The 26,000-nt window shown below is 41.8% G+C and overlaps 1 protein-coding gene across 1 annotated transcript in view; it reads right to left on the bottom strand.

Moving 5' to 3' along the window:
* Window positions 1-26,000, bottom strand: part of ryr3 (ryanodine receptor 3) — a 399,971-nt gene that overhangs the window by 212,062 nt on the left and 161,909 nt on the right. The window contains exons 28-36 of the mRNA XM_067991361.1: window positions 24,675-24,883; window positions 23,347-23,561; window positions 22,019-22,088; window positions 19,671-19,831; window positions 17,040-17,205; window positions 14,622-14,708; window positions 12,277-12,503; window positions 9,881-10,688; window positions 4,188-4,388 (exon numbers count right to left, since the gene is read on the bottom strand). Coding sequence (XP_067847462.1) covers window positions 4,188-4,388; window positions 9,881-10,688; window positions 12,277-12,503; window positions 14,622-14,708; window positions 17,040-17,205; window positions 19,671-19,831; window positions 22,019-22,088; window positions 23,347-23,561; window positions 24,675-24,883 — 2,144 coding nt within the window. The remainder of the gene's footprint in view (window positions 1-4,187; window positions 4,389-9,880; window positions 10,689-12,276; window positions 12,504-14,621; window positions 14,709-17,039; window positions 17,206-19,670; window positions 19,832-22,018; window positions 22,089-23,346; window positions 23,562-24,674; window positions 24,884-26,000) is intronic.

Raw genomic sequence — 26,000 nt, forward strand, 5'->3', positions numbered from 1 at the left:
CATGAAGGCATCTCTGAGATCGTGTCGCGGGTAAGTGCGGGAATGTCTGCGATGGAGGAAAGGCTAGCCTCCATAGAGCTTCAAGCACGGCTCAACAATGAGTCCATTCAGGCCCTGACAACGGCTGTTCAGATTCAGGGTGAGCAACATTCTGCCGCCTAAAAAGGCTGACAGATACCTTACATCTGGCCTTCCAAGGCTCCACACAAGTCCTCCAAACTGTCGTCCAGCAGGGTGGAAGGAGTGATGTGGGCCTGGCCCAGGAGAGGGATGATGGCGAAAGGGGACATGGAAGTGGGGACGCCACTCACAGCGCTCCTACGTCTCACCCGTTGCCCCCCTCTCAACCAGTACCCGCAATGCTGCCTCCTCTCCAGGTGGCCGAGACTGCCCCTGCACAGGTGCAGGTGGAGCAGTCTTTGGAGGGGCCCTCACGTGCACCGAAACCCAGAGGGCGTCCGCGCAAAGCGTCTCATCGGTCAGGGCATGGACAAGAGCAACCTGCCACAACCTCTGCTGAAGCCACAGGGGTAGCACCACGTAGGGGTTCCCGTAAACATAAGGCTAAGGTTTTGTGAGCGCAAAGGGGATGCACAAGGGGGTATGACAGAATGTCATGTTTTTGATTTACTTTCATTTGTTTTGCAAAGCACATTAAAATTTGTTATCACCACTACTGCCATGTCTTTGCAAATCTTGTCTGGTTTGTGCAATAATTCCTTTTCCTGAGGATCACCATGAAGACCCACACCTGATGCCACCCATTGTGTCACTGCAGAGTGGGGGTAGGTGTATTTGCAGGGCTCTTTTGTGCAGACGACTGAGAGACGTGGACTCATAATCCAGAGTCATGAGTTCAAATCCTGCTCCGGCAGCTGGTGAATTTAAATTCAATTAATTAAATAACATTCTGGAATAAAAAAAAACTAGTATCAGTAATGGTGGCCATGAAACTACTGGATTGTCGTAAAAACCCATCTGGTTCACGAGTGTCCTTCAGGGAAGGAAACCTGCTGTCCTTACCTGGTCTGACCTATGTGTGACTCCAGACCCACAGCAAAGTGGTTGATTCTTAATCACCCTCTGAAATGGCCTAGCAAGCCACTCAGTTGTGAAATCTCGCTACAAAAAGTCAAAAGAAGAATAAAACCGGACGGACCACCTGGCATCGGATCACTAGGCACGGGACACAACAAAGGCAAACCAAGCCCAGTCGACCATGCAAAGTCCTCCTCACTAACATCTAAGGACTTGTGCCAAAATTGGGAGAGCTGTCCCACAGACTAGTCAAGCAACAGCCTGACATAGTCATACTCACAGAATCATACCTTTCAGCCAACGTCCCAGACTCATCCATCAACATCCCTGGGTATGTCCTGTCCCACCTGCAGGACAGACCCACCAGAGGTGGCGGTACAGTGATATACAGTCAGGAGGGAGTGGCCCTGGGAGTTCTCAACATTGATTCTGTACCCCATGAAATCTCATGGCATCAGATCAAACATGGGCAAGGAAACCTCCTGCTGATTACCACCGACCGCCCTCCCTCAGCTGATGAATCAGTCCTCCTCCATGTTGAGCTCCACTTGGAGGAAGCACTGAGGGTAGCAAGATCACAGAATGTACTCTGGGTGGGGGACGTCAATGTCCATCACCAAGAACGGCTCGGTAGCACCACTACTGACCGAGCTGGCCGAGTCCCGAAGGACATAACAGCCAGACTGGGCCTGCGGCAGGTGGTGAGCGAACCAACACGAGGGAAAAACCTACTTGACTTTGTCCTCACCAATCTACCTGTCGCAGATGTATCTGTCCATGACAGTATTGGTAGGAGTGACCACCGCACAGTCCTCGTGGAGACGAAGTTCCGTCTTCGCACTGAGGACACCATCCAATTTGTTGGGTGGCACTATCATCGTGCTAAGTGAGATAGATTCAGAACAGATCTAGCAGCTCAAAACTGGGCATCCATGAGGCGCCGTGGGCCATCAGCAGCAGCAGAATTGTATTCCAGCACAATCTGTAAACTCATGGACCGGCATATTCCTCACTCTACCATTGCCAACAAGCGAGGGGATCAACCCTGGTTAAATGAGGAGTGTAGAAGAGCATGCCAGGAGCAGCACCAGGCTTACCTAAAAAATGAGGTTCCTACCTGGTGAAGCTACAATACAGGACTACTTGCATGTTGAACAGCGGAAGCAACATGCTATAGATAGAGCTAAGTGATTCCACAACCAACAGATCAGATCAAAGCTCTGCAGTCCTGCCACATCCAGTCGTGAATGGTGGTGGACAGTTAAACAACTAACAGGAGGAGGAGGCTCTGTAAACATCCCCATCCTCAATGACGGCAGAGTCCAGCAAGTGAGTGCAAGCTCTCCGCAGCCTTCAACATGTCATCGATGACGACGAACACCTCGCTAAGGCCATCCCCACGCCTCCACTACTCGCCTTCAAGCAGCCACCCAACCTCAAACAGACCATTGTTCGCAGCAATTTACCCAGCTTTCAGGAGAACAGCGTCCACGACACCACACAACCCTGCCACGGCAACCTCTGCAAGACATGCCAGATCATCGACACAGATACCAACATCACACGAGAGGACACCACCCATCAGATACATGGTTCATACTCCTGTGACTCGGCCAACGTTGTCTACCTCATACGTTGCAGGAAAGGATGCCCCAGAGCATGGTACATTGGCGAGACCATGCAGACACTGCGACAACGGATGAACGCACACCGCGCAACAATCGCCAGACAGGAGGGTTCCCTCCCAGTCGGGGAACACTTCAGCAGTCAAGGACATTCAGCCACCGATCTTTGGGTAAGTGTACTCCAAGGCGGCCTTCGAGACACACGACAACGCAAAATCGTCGAGCAGAAATTGATAGCCAAGTTCCGCACCCATGAGGACGGCCTCAACCGGGATCTTGGGTTCATGTCACGCTACACGTAACCCCACCAGCGAATAAAAGTTATCTGTTTTTAAAATAACGGGTCATTTTCTGTCTTTCTCTTCCTTTCGGATGTTTCTCCCTCTCTCTCTCTCTGTTTTGTGTTCTGGCCGTTTGTATATTCGGTGGTCCTGTAGGTAACACCTCTCTGTCTGAACACTTTGATTGCCGTGACAACGGGCAGTTGGAAAGATTATCTGTAATCACCAGGCATTGTTCTCTGAATATAAATGCGAAACGTTCAAGGATTTCCTGACATTCACCTGACGAAGGAGAAAGCCTCCGAAAGCTTGTGATTTTCAAATAAAATTGTTGGACTATAACCTGGTGTTGTAAGATTCTTTACATTTGCCAACCCCAGTCCATCACCGGCATCTCCACATCGTGAATTTTATTGTTAGGAGGAGAGTGGTGGAGGCCAAACTTTGTCCAAAGTGACAGAGTGGCCTCCTGCAATGAGTGAGGGTCTCCCCCCTCACCCCCCCCCCACCCTGTCAAATGGACCTTTGCAGCTTCCACAGGCTGATGGCTGCAACACGTCTGTTTCAACTGGGAGTGTTTCCCCCAGTACGGGAAAGTCGCTCAGTTGACCTGAAAATCCCACCCCTCCTAAAATATCCTCCCAATCAGGTCTGCTAACGACCTGAACTATCTAATTAATTGGTTGAAGTGGGATCCCGCCGGCTTCAATTATCGGTGGGACTCCCGCATGCGGGGGCTGCACGCGCATCTAAGCGCGTCATTGGGGAACCCAGAAGCGAGCAGGTTGGAGCCGGGCTCCAGACCCGCCCCGGGAATCCCAAATTTTCGGAGCCCCCCCGCCACGAACGCACCCGCTCGGCCATCCTAAAATCGACCCTATGATTCTAATTAGTGATGTCGGCAGTATTTAGTACTATGACACCCCCATTTACAACATGTCTTAATTGGAGGCAGACACGTGGAAGCAAACACAAGCCCTCTTAACAGCTGTTGAAGTCATTCACCTGGATCTCTGATGAATCACTAACAGTTTCGTAATCACAGAGCAAAAATTTCTCCCCTCCCCCATATCAGATATCAGAACCTCCCTATTAGCTGAGGGAGGCTGATCCTGGATTCTCTGGAGGCAACAGCACTATCCTCAATTACTTTATAATGCTGCTACTAAAGTCAAGGATGCCAGTGGTGAGAGTGCCATAAAGTAAATGCAACTGATCCATTTACAGAAATGATAGACATCACCTGTTCTTGAGGAGGCGAGCGGAACTCTTTGGTCTTCTTGGCAGTCAAGGCTGCAGACATGTCGAAGGCTAGCATAAGTTCATCATATCGGAACTTCTGGTTTCTTTGCAGCCTTGCAACAAACTTGTCTGCGAAAGAAACAATGGCTTCAACTCGGTGTCGAAGTTCACAATCACAGAAGTAGTGCAGCAGTTCACACATCTGGAAAACAAAACAAATGACCTTTTCTAAAAGACCTATTGTCTCTAAGCCACACACATAATTTTAATTAAAATTTTATATACACACACATATTTATATTATATATTTATGAGCCACTCAAACATCTGTTTAGCGTTAAAAAAAAATCATAATTTGTTTCGTGTCTACTTTTAAGTCTTGTAAAATCAAATGTAGTTTGTCTTACTAACAGAAAGAACAAGCTGAAACTAATAAATGGCAAGCTTTCTATGGTGTACTAAGTCTTTGTAACTAAAGCTGAAATTATGGCTTGACTCTTTGGGATATGGTTCCACAGGTGCTGGTCACCTTCCAGTATCTTGCCCAAGAGAACCTTAACAGTTTCATGGGCTATTCAACTGCAGGATGCATCGCATCCAAGCCTGATCCTGTTCAGACATAGTCACTGGATATTATTCAGGAGAAACCCTGGGCAATTTTGCACTCTCTCACCAGGATCGTGTGGTGAACTGTAGTGCCTCTACTGTCTCTGTGGCTGAGATCAGGTGACTCATCCCAGACTGGATATCAAACCTAGGACCTTCCTGGCCTATTCACTGCCTTGACCATTGGAGAAGCTTCTTAATTTCTTATGTATTCCATTAAAAAAATCAACGGGGGCTAAATTGGGCTGTGTAGCGCCCATTGTGTAGGCACTACGCCGACTCCTAAGCACTGAAAATGGCGTCCGAGATACGCGTGCACACTTCCGGAGTGACATGCGCAGGACGTCATATTGGTAAAGACGTTTGTGCACGCGCATCTAACTAATGCCGGCGGCATGTAAAGTAGGGAGATGTTCTTATGCGGTAGATCACTGTGCAACGCTGATTTAAAGGGACAGATGCAATTTTGGAATGTCACGCTCTGGCCAACGCACAGCTGAACATGTCTTAAACAGCATGGAGGACCCCCCCCGCCGCCCCCCACCAGAGCTATTTAAAGGGATCATGCAGGAGTTACAGGTTCATAGCTGGATTATTGCTTCTGGCTGCTAATGCATTTGTACCTGTTTTTGGAGGAATACTTCATCGTCGTTGGGTCAAAATCCTGGAACTCCCTTCCTAACAGCACTGTGGGAGAACCTTCACCACACGGACTGCAGCGGTTCAAGAAGGCGGCTCACCACCATCTTCTCAAGGGCAATTAGGGATGGGCAATAAATGCCGGCCTTTCCAGCGGCGCCCAAATCCCATGAATGAATATAAAAAAAATACTAGGACGAGGGGACATAGCCTAAAAATTAGAGCCAGAACTTTCAGGAGCGAAGTTAGGAAACACTTCTACATGCAAAGGGTGGTAGAAGTTTGGAACTCTCTTCTGCAAACGGTAGCTGATGCTAACTCAATTGTTAATTTTAAGTCTGAGATTGATAGATTTTTGTTAACTGAAGGATTTAAGGGATATGGTGCTAAGGCGGGTCTATAGAGTTAGGTCACAGATCCAACCATAATCTCGTTGAATGGCGGAACAGGCTCGAGGGGCTAAATGGCCTACTCCTATTCCTATGTTCCTATAATAAAGTTTCAATACTCTACAGGGAGTGGGCTGGCTAGCTGACAGGCAACAGCAAGGGCACTGGCGGGGTGGGACAGGAATGCTGTCATCTTGAGAGAGGACAGTAGGTTCATGTTCCATGAAGCCACTGCCATTTGCTGCCTCCTGATTACTCCCCAGGAGGCTTGCCATTCTTCACGTAAGTTGAGACAGCAAGTATCAGCAGTTTATTTGATCATTTGAGCATTGAAGCCAATCCCATAACCTCTCTCACCCAATGACCACGTACATATACTTTCAGCACGGTGTCAGTATATAGCGATCAGGATGGTCTGCCCACCATTTTCTTTTTCACACCATTTTCACAGGTTAGTTTCGTTTTTAATTTTATGTACTTTTCTTTCGTTTTTAGTTTTATTTATCCTTGGCTGCTCTACTGCCCAGCTGGTGTTGCCTCCTGAATTCTGCTGTTCACCACTCCCATTCTCCACCTTTGTTACCACAAGTCTTTGGTCTTACCCAGCTCCCGTCCAATGCTGCTTTCAGTATGCTTTCCCAGTCTTTCTCCATTGCTCCTGGCACTCCTCTGCTGCCCTTTCTTTGGCCGTACACAAACTCTTCTGTCCTTCCTCACATGTCCTGGCCATCTGTGTCACAAATTGTGGGCTCTGCCATTCCTCCACCATTTCTAGCCTTTCTTTTGCCTTTTCTAGACTGTAGCTGCTCTCTGCCACTCCTGTGCTTCTCTGTCCTGCTTTGTGCAGGTTCTCCTACCCTTCTCCAAATTAATTAATTTCTACTGTAATTCACCTTCAGAGTTTATAGTTTATTCACAGCCACTGTAATTAATTCATGAATACATTTTGCACTAGCCCTTGCCAATTTACTACCATTATTTAAATAATACATTTTAGGCCATCTCTACTAAATTTGTATTGTTATTTAATAATAATTTTTGGAAAAGTTCAGTTCAATTTGCTACTTTTATTTAATTCATTAATTTTAATACAGCCATGTTCAATTTTCCCTTCTTGTTTGAATTTTGGCTGAAGACTATTTTCTTCTTATAAGACCATAAGAGATAGCAGCAGGAGTAGGCCATTTGGCCCCTTGAGCCTGCTCCGCCATTCAGTGAGATCATGGCTGATCTGATTTTTACATCAACTCTACTTTCCCGCCCTTTGATTCCTTTGCTGATCAAAAATTTGTCTAACTCAGCCTTGAATGTATTCAATGACTCAGCCTCCACAGCCTTTTGGGGTAAAGAATTCCAAAGATTCACGACCCTCTGGGAGAAGAAATTCCTCCTAATTTCCACCTTATTCTGAGACTATGTCCCCTAGTTTTAGATTCCCCCAAGAGGGGTAACATCCTCTCAGCATCTACCCTCTCGAGTCCCCTCAGAATCTTGTACGTTTCAATAAGATCTCCTCTCATTGTTCTAAACTCCAATGCATATAGACCCAACCTGTTCAATCTTTCCTCATAAGAAAACCCTTCCATACCCGGAATCAACCTAGTGAACCTTCTCTGAACTGACTCCAATGCAAGTATGTCCTTCCTTAAATAAGGGCACCAGAACTGTACACAGTACTCCAGGTGTGGTCTCACCAGCACCCTGTACAGTTGTAGCATGACTTCCCTGCTTTTATACTCCATCCCCCTAGAAATAAAGGCCAATATTTCCCATATTCTATTCCGTCTGCCAAATTTTTGCCCATTCGCTTAACCTGTCAATATCCCTTTGCAAACACCTTGTGTCCTCATCGCAACTTGCTTTTCCACCTATCTTTGTATCATCAGCAAATTTGGCCACAAGACACTCTGGTCCTTCATCCAAGTCACTGATATATATTGTAAATAGTTGAGGCCCCAGCACCAAGCCCTGCGGCACTCCACTAATTACAGATTGCCATTTTGAAAATGACCCTTTTATCCCGACTCTTTGTTTTCTGTTAGTTAGCCAATCCTCTATCCATGCCAGTATATTACTCCCAACACTATGAGCTCTTATCTTGTGCAGTAATCTTTTATGTGGCACCTTATCGAATGCCTTTTGGAAATCCAAACATACTGCACCCATTGGTTCCCCTTTATCCACCCTGCCTGTTACTTCCTCAAAGAACTCTAATAAATTTGTCAGACATGATTTTCCCCTTCATAAAACCATGTTGACTCTCCTTGATTGTATTATGAGTCTCCAAATGTCTTGCTACTACTTCCTTAATAATGGATTCTAGCATTTTCCCAATGACAGATGTTAGGCTAACTGGTCTATAGTTACCTGCTTTCTGTCTCACTCCCTTCTTGAATAGGAGTGTTACGTTTGCGGTTTTCCAATCCGCTGGGACCTTTCCAGAATCTAGTGAATTCTGGAAGATTACAACCAATGCATCCACTATCTCTGTAGCCACTTCCTTTAAGACCCTCGGATGCAAGCCATCAGGTCCAGGGGACTTGTCAGCCTTTGGACCCATTAGTTCACCTTGTACTTTTTCTCTAGTGATAGTGATTGTTTTTAGTTCCTCCCTCCCCTTTGCCCCTTGATTTTCTACTATTATTGGTATGTTATTAGTGTCTTCTACTGTGAAGACAGATACAAAATATCTGTTCAATTCCTCTGCCATTTCCTTGTTTTCCATTATTATTTCCCCAGTCTCATCCTCTAAGGGACTAATGTTTACTTTAGCTACCCTCTTCCTTTTTATATACTTGGAGAGTCTTTTACTGTCAGTTTTTATATTTCTTGCTAGTTTACTCTCATCATTTATTGTCTCCCTGTTCATTATTCTTTTAGTCATCCTTTGTTGGTTTTTAATGTTTTCCCAATCTTCAGGCTTTCCAGTAATCTTTGCCATGTTGTATGCTTTTTCTTTTAACCTGATACCATCCTTGACTTCCTTAGTTAGCTATGGTTGGTTCACCCTTTTTGTGGGGTCTTTCCTCCTCTCAGGGATATATTTTTGTTGCGAGTCATAAAATATCTTTTTAAATGTTTGCCACTGCCTATCCACCATCATACCATCTAATCTGTTTACCCAGTTCACTTTAGCCAATTCTGCCCTCATTCCTTTATAATTGCCCTTATTTAAGTTTAATACAGTAGTTTCAGACCCAAGATCCTCGCTCTCAAACTGGATGTGAAATTCTATCATATTATGATCACTGCTTCCCAAGGGATCCTTTTCTTTGAGATCATTAATTAATGTTGTTTCATTACCCATTACTGGATCGAGAAAGGCCTGTTCCCTGGTTGGTTCCCCGACGTATTGGTCTAAGAAACAGTCCCTGATACACTCTATGAACTCCTCCTCAGGGCTATTTTTGCCAATTTGATTTGTCCAATCTATGTGAAAGTTAAAATTGCCCATGATTATTGCATTACCTTTTACAAGCCCCCCTTATTTCCTGATTTATATTTTGCTCTACAGTTCCTGTTAGGGGGCCTATATACTATTCCCACCAGTGATTTCTTTCCCTTACTATTTCTTACCTCCACCCAAATTGATTCGACATCTTGATCTTCTGAGCCAAGATCATTTCTCACTATTATACCAATTTCATCCTTTATTAACACAGCATTTAATTAATGCATTTAGGGGAATGCATTTAATGGGAATCTGCATCGTATTAAATACCCCTTTTTATTAAATTTATAAATTTGTGCAAACATGTTCAATTAAATGATCAATCCAATTATCAAATGACCAATGCTTTTGTTTAATTAACAAATTTTGTACCAACCCTGTTCCATTAGGTAACCATTTCTTTCATTTAACTTAAACTTTCAAGGAAAACCACTGTAGTAAATGGTGAGTACTTTTATGTAATAAATTATTGTGGGCATAGCTCAGTTCTCCCAACTTTCTATCAATGTGATAGAAGGTTGTGGAATATAAAATTAAATATGCAGTTGCATAAAATTGCCACATGGTGGAGGAAATGGTATTCAACTGGATTCCTACACAGTTTTGTACCTGAAGTTTAACAGACTCTGGCAAACTCTTTTCCAGCAATCCTTTTAAAGGTGTCTGAGTTGCTTGTGTTGTTTCTTCACCAGCCTCTACAGCCTTTTCTTCATTTTTGGTGACCATCTCCTTTTCTGGTTTGTCCTCTTCCACTGTCTCCTCTTGGTGTTCACCAAACAAATCGGAGTCAATCAGAAGTAGGATTTTTTGGACATCATTATCATCAAACATGCCAGTGATAAGCATGGTCTTAATCAACTTGAGAATAGGAACAAATTGAAACTCCACGCTTCCTCCAACAGAATCTCGAATGTGCGGTCCACCACCTGTCACAGCTTCTGTGAGCATCTCAATTGCTTTGACCTTAAGAATATCAAATGGTAACTTTGGGCTGTATTGGTGTTTATCCTCGTTGGTGTCAATAAAACATGGCAATGAGAAGTTTAATCGAGGTCTTAAGCAGGTGCTGAGTCCAACTCCAGGAAGTCCATATGCCCGATTTTTGTCTGGAAATAATGTTATACTCCTGGTTTCATCAGTTACGGGAATGATGAACTCATTGCTCATTATTAATCTGGCTTTTTTTGCTGATTCTAAGTGAATACTTATAAGGAGATCATAGAATCCACTGCGTAGAAGCCCTGGCAGATATTTGTTCTCAATTGTATACAGCAGTTGAGCTTGATCAATGTGGCTGCAAAGTGCATGGGCTACACGATTATTACCCACAGCACAGAGGGCACAGTAGAGCTTTAGTGTGTGGTAATGGAATTTCATGAGGTCTTGATTTTCAGCTAGCTCTAGAATATCTAAGCACCTGAAAAGTTCAATAAAGATAATAAATTACGGTGCAGCAGACAAATAATATATTTTTGGAAACATGTGAGCCAAAGAATAATATAACATTCAACTATCCCAGCTGGTTGTAATGGGCTCGAGTAATTCATTTCCTAGTTAACAAAAATTAGACATCACAATATCTTAACCTAGATAATCAAGAAGGATATAATATTTTGTAAATGGATGAAGTTACATTGATGAGGTTGGGGATGCTCTTCTGATAACTGAGGTTTAAGGGACCTTACAGAGTAATGTGGGGACCTCCCTATTGTATACGATCTATGTTATTTATTATTAAGGAATTGGTGATGTTTCTGGATATGAAATAATGTAATGACCCCTTCTTGAAGGTCATCAATTTTCACTTTGATGACTAATAAACAAAAGGTAATAAAATATGTAATAACAAGAGTCCAAAATTTTACTGGTTAAAAATGCCAGAAGTTACCTCTAATTAACATGGATCAATCATTGGAATAAATAAGCACATTATCTTACCAATTTAATGAAAGTACTTTAAAAATCCATTGTTTGTGACTGGCATAACAAGGTGCAGCCAGAAATAAAGTAGTTAATTCATATTCATAATTTTGAAAGGGGGATGTCTAATCATAAATTTACTATGAAAATTTCTTCACTATCTTTTCTAACATCTAATTTTAATTTACAAATATTAAATAAACTTACAACCTAAATTAGATTGGTTTGAAAGAACCAGAACCTTTGGACGTTTAACCATTGTTAAATTTAATCATGTGAGCAGACTTAACTGCAGTGTGGGTTTAGTAAAATGTATTTAAATTGTATTTTTTTTTTAAAAAAAGGATTATATATAAACTGCAACTGGTTTTTAATTGCAGTGACATGACTTTTTATTGTTTCTAAAAGCATTTTATTTAAACTTCAATGCAGATTTTAACCAGGTAATAGAAAACATCTGCAAACTCATGGACACACACACCGCATAGAGCAGGCGCGTTTCGTGCTAAAGCGATTTTCCCGCTATACGCAGTGAACAGTAAATCCACCTGAATGAACCAAGGCATTGCAGCAGTGTTTGACCTGATCTCATGTGTAAATGTGTCTTGAAGCTGCCCGAAGTCTCCACTTTCCGACTGCCTCCCATAGTTGTTAACAGTTCGAACAGCTGACTGAAGCTGCCTGAAGTTTCCATCAGCTGTTCACACTGTTTATTGTTAATAACCACAGGAGGCAGTCGGAAAGTGGAGACTTGGGGCAGCTTCAATCAGCTGATACGTTTAATGTGAGATCAGGTCAAACTCTGATACAATGTATGGGTTCTATTCATATCGTCCGCCTGTTTCTGTTGCAAAGTGAGATGTTGATTGAATGCAGCCATTAAAAAAGTCGGCTTTTGAAAAGTCGGTATGCACTGAACTGTATGAAATAGTCGATATGCTTAATTTATTTTAAGCAGCGCCTTTGTAATTGATGCCTAAGGTGATGGCAAATGGTTAGCGCCATTTATCCGATATAGGCGGCTGTCCAGGATAAGCAGGGATGCTATAAGTGGTGGGGACTTCAGCAGTTCAAGGTATACTGACCTATTCTCCTCAGGAATATGCAGTGCTATCATCTGCAATGGTTCAAGAGTCTGCACTACCCAGCCATGGTGATCACTAATCCGTGCTGTCTCTACATTGAGGAAGTTATTGGGCATTCTACTCCACTGAACAGGAGTGATCATCTGAACGTCAAGTCGAGGCGGACACTGTGGAATAGGATTCTTTTCTTCACTTTTAAATATAGCCGCAGACAGAGGCATAGCGTTCTGTACCAGAAGATAAATCATAAACAGCCTTTTAATGTACAGTAAGATCAATGTGAATATATCGATTAAACCGTGCTTCTTCTATTATGAGAAAAACTAGGAGGATTATTTACCACTTTGATCCAAAACATTACTTTATAAACCTTTCAGCATACAAAGATCACCTTTTTAGTCACGCAACATTTTTAATGACATTGACTGTATTTCTAATCTAAAAGACTTGGGCTAAACAGGCCAAAAGTCTCTCATTCACACAAAGGCTGCAGTGTTCTGGAAGATGCTTTACATCATAATTTACATATTAATAGAGCCCTATGAAAAGACATGTAACAAGACTGTATAAAGTTAAAATTCCTCCTTCCAGTACATAGAGTTTTAGTAATGTTTATCATCAGCACCAATTTAGCACCAGTAATGAGACTGTATTTTTAATGAGGATTTTCAAATAATCTGACCAATTGTGTTTGTTTTCCTAGAAAATTAAACATTTTTAAATCACTAATAAGACTCAGTAAATGATTCAGATACCTTGGTCTAAGACAGTACAAGGCAGTTTCACAGTATCTGACAGTCATAAAACAGAATTACCCTAAACCTACCCTCACTGAGCCACCATAGTCTAATCATTGGGCTCAAAGGTTGAACATGTAATCAGGCTACTAATCCCAGCATACATAGCAAACATCACTGCAAATTTAAAAGAGAAGGCAAGTGTGCGGGAAGCATTTTTGATTTTTTTCTAATTATGCATACAGACATCTTAATAGGTTTCTCTCAGCAAATTATTGTAACACAAACTAACTGCAAGATATCTGGTCGTTACTGACACACAGATGGGTTTCAGGTTGTGTAATTACCTGTTTCTGTGCATGTTCTCCTTTAACTTACATCTCAGGACTACTACTCTGCTTACAGGACAAGATAGCACATAATACAAGGGAACAGACCCAACTGGAGGAGTGTGCAGAAATTACTAACACGTAACTCCCTTTCAGGAGGCCGACCCAGACATCATTGCCTGTAAGAGTATTGAAGAATAGGTGAAGCTGGAGACAGAGGTCTTCCCTGAGCTCAAGGCCAGGACAATTCTGTTCTTGAAATGTCTTGTTGTCCCTTCCCAGTCACTCATTCAAACCCATGCATGTACACAACCATACAGCCAAACATCACACACAATAGCTTGTCATGGAAACTCTGTTTGAAAGTGGTTCTTGGAGCCAGCCTTCTAACATATGTTCAAGCTCTGACATTGTAGGCCTACAAGTTGCCTAGGACAAGACAGCAGCTCACAGCACCCTGTGCCACTTTCACTGTTGGTAAGCACAAGCACAACTACACATATATTGGAGAATGTAGGGAGTGCCCTTGAGGAGGGAGCACAAGGTGAGTCACAGTGCAGAGGGGAGGTTCCGGAGCAAGCGTTGGTACCACGAGAACAGCAGGAGTGTGCTGCCAGATGGCTACATGGTTGCCATTAATGACCCCCTGTACTTTGCGAAGTCCAGTGGTGCAGTGAATTTGCACAGCGATGTGATGGCCCCATTGCTGGCCTAGTGGAAAAGGAGATAAAAGTATTGACTCTTCTCACCAATGCACTAGCCACTTGTTTGATACATCTGTAGACAACAGATTATTCCTATGTTACCTGTCCCTATGGTGGGAGTTTCACTGCAGGTCTCCTCACAGCAGATGGTACAGCTATGCATATACCTCCCCTAGCCTGTAGAGGACGCTGCCCTCGATCATTGCCAGTTAGGTGTGCCAGGGCCTGCAGATACGCTTGGTGGCATAATGGCAGTGCAGCCAGTCCAGGTCTCATGGCAGCTGATCTCTCTGGCAAATCTTCTTTCATCTTGTATCACTTCGCCCATTAAATACAGCGATTGGGGTTCTATAAAAACAACCCCATCATTACTTCTACATTGACTTGTCAAATGGCACTGCACTCTAGCTTACAGGTAGGTGCTTTATTGTTCCCTGAGCTGGAGTGAAAGTTTGTATTCTAGGAGTCACTTTACCAATCCCCTCTTCATTAGAATCTCCCTGTTCTACTGCATTCCAGCACTCAGACACTCAAGACCTATTTATATATTTGAGCAGTAGCTTAAAAACATATACCTTTAATTTTCCAAGTTCAAACTGGATCAGGTTTGGACTCGTGGCCTGCATAAAGACAGCTGGGAATAACTTTGTGCTCGGTTCAAGCTGAAAAAAAGTCACAGATAAACAAATAGTATTTTTTGTATAATCCTTAAACACTTTCAGATTTTAAAAAAATAAAAATAAAATAAACTATTTGAGGGACAGGGTGATGTTTTGTCTAAACACAGTGGGTGAATGTCTCCTCTCTGATGGTTGTAGAATGTCATAAGTGAAAAGATCTTTGATAAAGTGCTTAGATATTGACAATCTAGCTATAATTTGCACTGATTAAGCAGTCTGGATCAGGATCACTGGAGGAAAAGTGTCAATGTGGTGTAACTGGGTTAGATTAGGGTTGAAGCATATTTTTGTAGAAGGTTAGAGGGAGCTAAAGCACATCTGAAATCTGATTCATAGTTTACAGCTAGCATTGAAAGTGAATGTGATTTTTTTAAACTTTTGGCCTTCTTATTAAATAACCTTAGTATGGGACAGGCATTTTTAATCAGTGACAAACAAAAGTACGATTACACTAGCCTGACTGGCTGGAGCCCTCCTATTTCTATATGCTAAACATTTTTTTACACAGTGAGTTGTAATGATCTGGAATGCACTGCCTGAAAGGGTAGTGGAAGCAGATTCAATACTAACTTTCAAAAGGCAATTAAATAAACACTTGAAGGCAAAAAATTTACAGTGCCATGGGGTAACAGCAGGGGAATAGGACTAATTGGATAGCTCTTTCAAAGAACTGGCACAGGCACGATGGGCTGAATGGCCTCCTCCCGTGATGTACCGCATGGTAGGCTGTTACGTAAGGTTAAATCTCATGGGATCCAAGGTGAGGTAGCCAATTGGATACAAAATTGGCTTGACGACAGAAGACAGAGGGTGGTTGTAGAGGGTTGTTTTTCAGAATGGAGGCCTGTGACCAGCGGTGTGCCTCAGGGATCGGTGCTGGGTCCGCTGTTATTTGTTATTTATATTAATGATTTGGATGAGAATTTAGGAGGAATGGTTAGTAAGTTTGCAGATGACACCAAGATTGGTGGCATTGTGGACAGTGAAGAAGGTTATCTAGGATTGCAACGGGATCTTGATAAATTGGGCCAGTGGGCCGATGAATGGCAGATGGAGTTTAATTTAGATAAATGTGAGGTGATGCATTTTGGTAGATCGAATCAGACCAGGACCTACTCCGTTAATGGTAGGGCATTGGGGAGAGTTATAGAACAAAGAGATCTAGGAGTACAGGTTCATAGCTCCTTGAAAGTGGAGTCACAGGTGGATAGGGTGGTGAAGAAGGCATTCGGCATGCTTGGTTTCATTGGTCAGAACATTGAATACAGGAGTTGGGATGTCTTGTTGAAGTTGTACAAGACATTAGTAAGGCCACACTTGGAATACTGTGTACAGTTCTGGTCACCCTATTATAGAAAGGATATTATTAAACTAGAAAGAGTGCAGAAAAGATTTACTAGGATGCTACCGGGACTTGATGGTTTGACTTATAGGGAGAGGTTAGATAGACTGGGACTTTTTTCCCTGGAGAGTAGGAGGTTTAGGGGTGATCTTATAGAAGTCTATAAAATAATGAGGGGCATAGATAAGGTAGATAATCAAAATCTTTTCCCAAAGGTGGGGGAGTCTATAACGAGGGGACATAGATTTAAGGTGAGAGGGGAGAGATACAAAAGGGTCCAGAGGGGCAATTTTTTCACTCAAAGGGTGGTGAGTGTCTGGAACGAGCTGCCAGAGGCAATAGTAAAGGCGGGTACAATTTTGTCTTTAAAAAGCATTTGGACAGTTACATGGGTAAGATGGGTATAGAGGGATATGGGCCAAGTGCAGGCAATTGGGACTAGCTTAGTGGTATAAACTGGGCGACATGGACATGTTGGGCCGAAGGGCCTGTTTCCATGTTGTAAACTTCTATGATTCTATGATTCTATGTATTTGCTATAATACTATGTCCTCCAAGTTGTTAACCTATAGTGTAGTGAATGTGGATTTGGTTGAAAAATTCAAAGAAAAATAGACAGATTCCTTTTCAACGGGCAGTGGATGAATAAAGGCTTCACACCAAGGCAGGAGGGAGAAGAAAATGTTCTGACCGGGTTCTGCACAGGGCTTAAATACTGTAATAGGATGAGTCAGCTGGAATAAATGGCATTTTCTTGCTTCCACCTTCCATTTTAACATACCCACCTATTAGTATTATATTTAATAAACTTGAGAATTTTTAATAAACCTTTTCAAATATGACATGCTTCAGTATGTTCTCCTGTTAGCAGAAAATAAAGAAGAACTCTATAGACTTTAACCGGATCGTTAAAGTTCTGTAAAACAGACAGCATTTCTGAAACTCAGCGTTCAACAAGCCAACTATTTTACCTGGTAATGGGTACTGAGATCTTTTCCATTTGCTGTGAATGTTAAGAGGCCTGTTGCTAGATCAATGAAACAGCCAATTTCTAGATCAGCACTACTGCTGCTTGATCCCCGTGAGCTGCCGACAACATCTCCTCCCCAAATCATGTAACAATTACAGCGCTTGACACTACAAAAGGATAACAGATGAGAGAAACTGATTTTAGCATTTCATTCCATTCTATATAAAGATAACTTAGAAGACAGGCATTACCAAAAACTTCCTGCTTATTGATCACTACTCTGATCTTCATGTTAATATTTCACTCCACGTGATTTCAAGAAACGGCCGAGTGCACTGGATACAGCAAAGGCTATGGGCCCCAACAACATCCCGGCTGTAGTGCTGAAGACTTGTGCTCCAGAACGAGCCGCGCCTCCATCCAAACTGTTCCAGTACAGCTACAACACTGGCATCTACCCGACAATGTGGAAAATTGTCCAGGTATGTCCTGTCCACAAAAAGCAGGACAAATCCAATACGGCCAATTACCACCCCATCAGTCTACTCTCAATCATCAGCAATGTGATGGAAGGTGTCGTTGACAGTGCTATCAAGCGGCACTTACTCACCAATAACCCACTCATCGATGCTCAGTTTGGGTTCCGCCAGGACCACTCGGCTCCAGACCTCATTACAGCCTTGGTCCAAACATGGACAAAAGAACTGAATACCAGAGGTAAGGTGAGCGTTACTACCCTTGACATCAAGGCAGCATTTGACCGAGTGTGGCACCAAGGAGCCCAAGTAAAATTGAAGTCAATGGGAATCAGGGGGAAAACTCTCCAGTGGCTGGAGTCATACCTAGCACAAAAGGAAGATGGTAGTGGTTGTTGGAGGCCAATCATCTCAGCCCCAGGACATTGCTGCAGGAGTTCCTCAGGGCAGTGTCCTCGGCCCAACCATCTTCAGCTGCTTCATCAATGACCTTCCCTCCATCATAAGGTCAGAAATAGGGATGTTCGCTGATGATTGCACAGTGTTCAGTTCCATTCGCAACCCCTCAGATAATGAAGCAGTCCGTGCCCGCATGCAGCAAGACCTGGACAACATCCAGGCTTGGGCTGATAAGTGGCAAGTAGCATTCGCGCCAGGCAATGACCATCTCCAACAAGAGAGACTCTAATCACCTCCCCTTGACATTCAACAGCATTACCATCACCGAATCCCCCACCTTCAACATCCTGGGGGTCACCATTGACCAGAAACTTAACTGGACCAGCCACATAAATACTGCGGCTACAAGAGCAGGTCAGAGGATGGGTATTCTGCGGCGAGTGACTCACCTCCTGACTCCCCAAAACCTTTCCACCATCTACGAGGCACAAGTCAGGAGTGTGATAGAATACTCTCCACTTGCCTGGATGAGTGCAGCTCCAACAACACTCAAGAAGTTCGACACCATCCAGGACAAAGCAGCCCGCTTGATTGGCACTCCTTCCACCACACTAAACATTCACTCCCTTCACCATTGGCGCGCTGTGGCTGCAGTGTGTACCATCCACAGGATGCACTGCAGCAACTCACCAAGGCTTCTTCAACAGCACCTCCCACATTCGCGACCTCTACCACCTAGAAGGACAAGGGCAGCAGGCACATGGGAACAACACCACCTGCACGTTCCCCTCCAAGTCACACACCATCCCGACTTGGAAATATATCGCCGTTCCTTCATCATCGCTGGGTCAAAATCCTGGAACTCCCTACCTAACAGCACTGTGGGACAATCTTCACCACTGCAGCGGTTCAAGAAGGCAGCTCACACCACCTTCTCAAGGGCAATTAGGGATGGGCAATAAATGCTGGCCTTGCCAGCGACGCCCACATCCCATGAACAAATTTTAAAAAATGAAAAATGAGGATGAATTAATGGAGTGTGATCCAGTTCCAAAAAAGTGTGTTCTCTGCATTCTAAAACATCAGATATCCCACAAATTATTGGAATTGCAAAGATCAGCTGGAAAACTTTAAGTATTGCAAAAATATAGTGTCAAGTTCTAATTCTTAGACCAGACATGATCCATAGCTCCAATCGTCAAGTCCTGGAGCACGAATCAATGGTCAGTGAACTACAACTTTTGGAGAACATACTAGATCTTCATTGAACATGGCCACAATAGTGTATGTTAGATGCATTTGTTATTGGAAAATCATTAAATTGAAACAGTGTTGTGAAGAAAGTATTTTTCCACTTAAGAATTAAAAAAATGTTTTGGAAATATGAACACTCAGAAATACAAGGTCAGATAACATTACAGATTGAGGTGAGTGTGGATCAGCCCTGTTCCAAATCCTGGATAACAATTTTGATGCTGAAACCTAACTCAAGAACAATTCTGGTCAAGGCTCCTCAGGGAGGCTATATTTTCAATTACTACTTTTTAAAGGTAAGAAAAAAATATGAAAATTCTGAATTTTTAAGATTTAAATGTTCTGTTCAGTAGATGCTACCATTCAGCACCTATCATTGCAAATAAAGCTGTTGTTCACTACAGATTTACGTAGACTTTTCGCTTTGCACACATATACTTCACATAAAAGGTGTAATAATGATAACAATGCATTACAAGAAGCTCTCAAATTGTAGGGCCTACCTTTCATGAACTCTGCCTTTCTCATCACCCAGAGTAACAGTGACTGTCCGATTTTTATTCAAGGTAAATGATTTGCTGTGGTAATGGTAATCAGGGGTTACCCAGCCAACCCACACAAAGGATGGATCTTGGCCTGCAAATATCTTCACCGAGTAATAATGCTGTATAGCAAAGAGGCAGTAAGAGCACATTATAGCAAATGCAAAGAATAGTCACTGTAAGAATCATTTATGTGTGGATAAATGTGAGCAGTACCTTTAAGACGTGTCACAAAAGCTACAATTTACTGATATAATTTCAGTGACTGAGACTATCATTTTAGTTTTAATCTTTCAGAATGATACATATCTTATCAACTAAGAGATTATACTCAATGGCAAAACAACAGATTTTTAAAAAATTGTATAAAACACACACACACACACAAAGAAAATGGCATTTCCCTCCTACTGTTTCCCCATCTTTGGATCTTCAGTTGCTGCCACTCATTAACACATTTTAATACAGTGAAGTCTGAATGTTAGTTGAGGCTGGGTCTCACCATATATATATATCAATGACTTGGATGAAGGAATAGTGAGTTGTATATCGAAGTTTGAAGATGACATTAAGTTAGGAGGCACAGTAAGTTGTGTAGACAGGAGCCAGGAAGTTACAAAGGGACATAAACAGATTAAGTGAGTCAAAATGGTGGCAGATGGAGTTCAATGTGGGCAAGTGTGAGGTCATCCACTTTGGATCCAAGAAAGACAAATTGAAGTATTTTCTTAATGGTGAGGGACTAGGAACTGTGGAAGAGCAAAAGAGATAAAGCAGTGCACAGGTACAAAAAGTAATCAAAAAGGCTAATGGAATGTTGGCCTTTATCTCAAGGGGGCTGGAACATAAAGGGGAGGAAGTTATGCATCAATTGTATTGAGCCTTGATTAGACCACATCTGGAGTACTGCGTTCAGTTCTGGGTGCCGCATCTCAGGAAGGATATATTGGTCTTGGAGGGGTACAGCGCAGATTCACCAGAATAATAATGGGGCTTAAAAGGTTAAATTATGAGGACAGGTTGTATAAACTTGGCTTGCATTTCCTTGAGTATAGAAGGTTAAGGGGTGGTCTAATCAAAGTGTTTAAAATTACAAAATAATTCAATAGGGTAGATACAGAGAAACTATTTCCTCTGGTGGAGGAATCCATAACAAGGGGGCACAATCTTAAAATTTAGGAATCCATAACAAAGATTAGTGGAAATCTTCAAGACTGAGATCGATAGATTTTGATGGTAAGGGTATCAGGGGCTTTGGATCAAAGATGGGTAAATGGAGTTGAGGTACAGATCTGATTGAATGGTGGAACAGGTTCAAGGAGCTGAATGACCTATTCCTGTTCCTATGTTCCTGTGCCCTCTACTCAGGTATCCAAAGCCTAGAAATTGGATCACGCCCGAATGGGAGTGTAGACCCAATTATGTGCATGCTGTCTGCGCCTAATAAGGCTGGTGGCAGGACCATTGGAATTGGTCCGCCGGCCTCATTTGTTTATTACTGGTGAGCTGCCGACGCCAGTCACGTCACCAGAGGCAGCTTGCCGGTCCCAGGAGGCACCAGTATCGATCTGCTCGGACGCCAGTGGGGAGGAGGCGAACAGGAGGGGGCAAGTGGTGGCTGGTAGCAGTCCGCGAATTTAATGTGGAGCCAAGCAGAGTACTCCTGCTCAACCCAGCTCTACAATAAGACAAGTAAAAAAATTAAAACTTACCTTTCTGGAGGCTGCCTCCAGTGGTCCCTTTAACAATTTTGCAAAGAAGGCCTTAATCAGGCGATTGGCCCTCTTATTTGCATATGCAAAGGGTCTAACATCTATTTCAGGCATGAGCCCTGGCGCCTATGTAGCTGTCTTTATCAATATGGCAGGCAGCGCACTTCCAGTGCAGCATGAGCCTATGCACGCCGGCCGCCATATTGGATGCTTAGGTGTCTGTTTTACCCCTGTAAAATGGGTGTGGCGTTATCAAATCTCTAGGCTGAGGTTTTGTCTCAGGATCAATTAAACTGTCTCAATGAAGCACTGGCAGAATACATGCAACGAGTGCATTGAAGTCTGAATATTAACTGAGAGTGGGATTCAAGTCTGTCCCATGTACTCAGGATCCAAGTCTCTTTCTTGGGATTCATCAAACTGTAAAAGTACACTTCCTTGAGATTAAGAAGTGGACTTTCTTTGTATTTTTACATGTATATGTTACATGCAGTACTCAAGTACTGAGTAAATGCTAACTGCATGATTTCTCAAGATTCCATTGTCATACATAACTTAAAACAGTACTAGCTGACTTTTTGTTGCTTTGCACATTACCATTGTAGATTTTGTAACAACCTGTCGGTCATCTCTACCTCCAGATAAATCACGACTCAGCTTTGCACCCCTAAGAGTAAAAAAGTAAGTTTTGTCAATAGGTTTTGTGAGTTTAATGGGAACCAGAGATTTATCAAAGAAATTCAATCCAGAAATTAGCTCCCTAATTGAGAGCAAAAGATTCAAAGGTCGTATTGTAAACAAACAATTTGTTATTTAAACTGGAAAAGAATAGCTCCTAGAAAATGCCATGATATGCACTTCAATGAAAATAGCAGAAAACTTTAGATTAATTTACACAGTAGTAAATCACAAGGCCAGGGGTTAAAAATATTAATTTTCAAGAAAAAAAGGTTTTAGTTTATCCAAAATTGCTGAATATTGGGGGTTAATATTGTTTAAAAGAAATTCACACTGATTTCCCTCCCCTTAAATTCTAAAATAGGTGGGGCTTTGAAATTACAATGTGCAAATATTAGCATTACAAACACTTATTTCCATAATATTCCTTTGTTTGCTATTTTAACGGAGGCAGTAACTCATTTAAAATAAGGCCACACGGTATTAGACAATCAATTGTTCATTTGATGAAGGAACCTCGGTGGTCCTGAATACTAGCACAATTAGATTAGTTGGATCCAATAAATTTATCAAAAGCAATACTGAATATTTGTGACTGTCAGCTTGACTCAGTTGGTAGTATTTTGCTTCTGAATCAGAAAGTTGTGGGCTTAATCCTCACTAAAGACTTAAGCATAAAATTTAGGTTGACACTTCTGTGCAGTACCAAGGGGGTTCTGCATTGTTGGAGGTTCTGGGAACGAGATTCAACTTCGGCGCAGGCATGACAAGGGCAGTAATGGATCTGCCGCCTGATTTTCTTTTCCACTGACTTAAGCCGAGGCATTATCTGTCAACTCAGGTGGATTTAAATTTCATGGGACTGCTAGAAGACGAACAGGGAGGTCTCCTGGGGTTCTGGCCAACATTTCCCCTTCAACTAACATCACCAAAAAGCAGATAATCTGGTCTTTCGTTAGTTTGTTGTTTGTGGATCTTGCTGTGCACCAAATTGGCCGATGCATTTGCTTACATAACTTAAAAGTAATCCAATGGCTGTCTAGTATTTTGAGACATCCTGAGGATGTGATAAAGTGCTATATAAAAGCAAGTATTTTCCTTTGCAAGATGAGCTTCCTACTAAAAGTCTGGGGTTAATTCCTACATGACGACTATTTGTGCATATATATATATATATATATATATATTGGAAAGTCTACTTATTCATGTAACAAGACAATACAAACAAACAACTCAGATAAACTGACCTTACTTTAGTCTTTCCTGACAATGTATCTGCATTGTGAGGTCCGTCCTCATGAGCCATATGTGGAATGCCATCATGTTTAAACGTTGACTGGAACTCAACAGGCATACTCAAACGGTAGTATGTCATTTCAGTAATGCAGTTCTGAGTGCCAAAGGTTTTATGGGTGACTTTTAAACAGGGTGGGCTGTCTACAGTCCCATCAATCCTTGTTACCTATAAATTGGATTCTAATTTTAGTTACGCATATACAGTTTCTATATCAAAAAAATGCCACATAAAAGTTTTATTAGTATTTATATAAATAACTGAAGTGATGAATGTGTCAAATGTTGCTAATACATTGACAACTAAAAAGTGATGGCCACAGTATTAATACAGAATTCTATCTTCAACACAGATTAGATTTATTTTACACTGTTGATTTTGGTTAACAACTACCAATGATAACATCAGAAATTCATACTCGAGTCACCATGGACTCCTAGCATCGGGTCAATAATGCTTTAGGTAAAGGGTTGCAAGTTAACAGCTTCTTTGTTTAAATGAATCATTTCTTTATCATAGCCTACATCCACAATAATTACAATTAACCCTACAATTACAATATATTAAAGTTGCAGATTGATATTTTTAAAATCCATAATGTTCCTTCATAGCACTCTCAATTACTGGATTACCAATCCCTGTGCACTTGGAAAAAAATAACAATCTTATGTTATTTTCATCTAGTCTTTTGACTTAAGTTAAAAACAATATAAAATAGTGGAAAAGGCACACAACAGATAAAGTTCAATAGAATTGTAAGCGAATGCAGCAAAAATGTTACTATGTTCCCCACAAGGTTTCAAACTGCTAGCATTTCAGAAATTAAAAACATGTTGCAATCATTAAGCAGCTTTTTACAAAAATGAAAAGCAACAAACACACTTCCAATATTTGACCTCTTCTGATGGTCGGTCCTGTAATAACCTATTTACTTCTAAAGGCACTGTTTTAGAATTTTCCACTGGAGTTCTCACAGAGATGCCATGTGATTAGGTCCACTGCTTTATAGTGAGTGAACAAGTCAAATTCAGTTAATATCACTTGGGATTATGGAAGCTTTATTGGAGTTATGGGGATGGATTGTGCAATTCCATCCATTTATATTTAGATCCATTGGTTTATGCTGACCAATAGTTTTTAGTACACAAGGTTATGGGATTTCCTGGTGATCAGATGGATTTTGGGATTGTATTCTGTAATTCCATCCTTCTGTGAATACCACATGCTGGTGGCCTTATGCATGATATCTTCAGTGTAGTTTAATAAAAATTTGTATCTTACCTTAATATGGTTGTGATCTTTTGGTACAGGGACAAATTGAGGTAGGCGTTTACTGAACCACATGGCTATATCAAGGTTCATGTTTACTGAAAAAGGCTCAAAACCCTCTTGTAAACCACACATTGTATAGTACTTGAAAGTGGTTGCATCCTTTCCAAAATTCATGCGACCTATCTGAGACAAGCCCAGACAACAAACTGGGATTAAACCTAGAGAAAGGCGAGGGGAAAAAATAAATTTTATTTATTCTATATCTGTTTGTTGAGATATTTATAAAATTATGAATAACATTAGTATCACAGTTAGGGATGTCAGGACAGAACTGTACAATGACAATATTAGGATATATACACTATCCACGATAAGTATGCCAACTGATTTTTTTTAAAGTTCTGTTACGATAATTGTTAATCCTGATAGATCATGAAAGGTTCCAGTTTCAACTTTCAATTTTTAAGAAAACAACAGTAACATTTAGGATATCTCTCCCACATTATTTAGGGAGAGAAGGGGAGTGAGTCAAGTCGGGTCCAGCTAAAAAAAAAATCTGGATTTCCTAGTTTGGTTAATTTCCTTACCGTTGTTATGAGGAAGATACCTAAGGAAATCAACTTTCCCCTTTTTGGTCCAATTTAGTTCCCATTTATGGGTTGCAATTTAATGCAAAATAAAACAATCAGGTAATGCGTATGTTATAAGTAACAATTGGAGACATATATACTCCATGGGTATTACATATCGTTCTGGTTACATAATGGGAACATCTAGACCCTAAATGCATTACACAGTAGAGCAACAAAACTATTTCTCAATCTCAGAGTAAGATCTATGAGGAATGAGTTGATAAACTAGGATTCTTCAGCCTCGAAAAAGTACCTCAGAGAGGACCTTATAAAGGTAAATACTGGTAAACTTATAGAAACCTAATACAGGTAAACTTAATGAGATAGAAAAAGTGAACCTGAAATAATACTTTCAGATATACCAAAACAGCAAAGGCTTGGACACAGGTTCAAGATTATGAAGAGCAAATGTATGCCAGACACCAGGAAGTATTTCTTTAGAGAATGATCAATAGCTGGAATGCATTGTCAGGAAGGTGGTTGAGGCCAGAAAATTAGACTCATCTGAGAATCATAGTGGGCGATTTACATCCCCATTTTCTGGAGGGAATGTTGCAGTAGTGCGCTGAAAATTGGGGTGCACAATCTATCACCCTGCTCTCGCCAGCATTCAGGCCGCTGCCATTTTTGATGTGAAATAGATAGCCTCTGCTCCCTCCAAAAGCAGGCAGGAGCCTCATAATCCCATGCAAATCAGGGTCTA

Source organism: Heptranchias perlo, chromosome 10 (genome assembly GCF_035084215.1).
Source record: "Heptranchias perlo isolate sHepPer1 chromosome 10, sHepPer1.hap1, whole genome shotgun sequence".
Lineage (NCBI taxonomy): Eukaryota > Metazoa > Chordata > Chondrichthyes > Hexanchiformes > Hexanchidae > Heptranchias > Heptranchias perlo.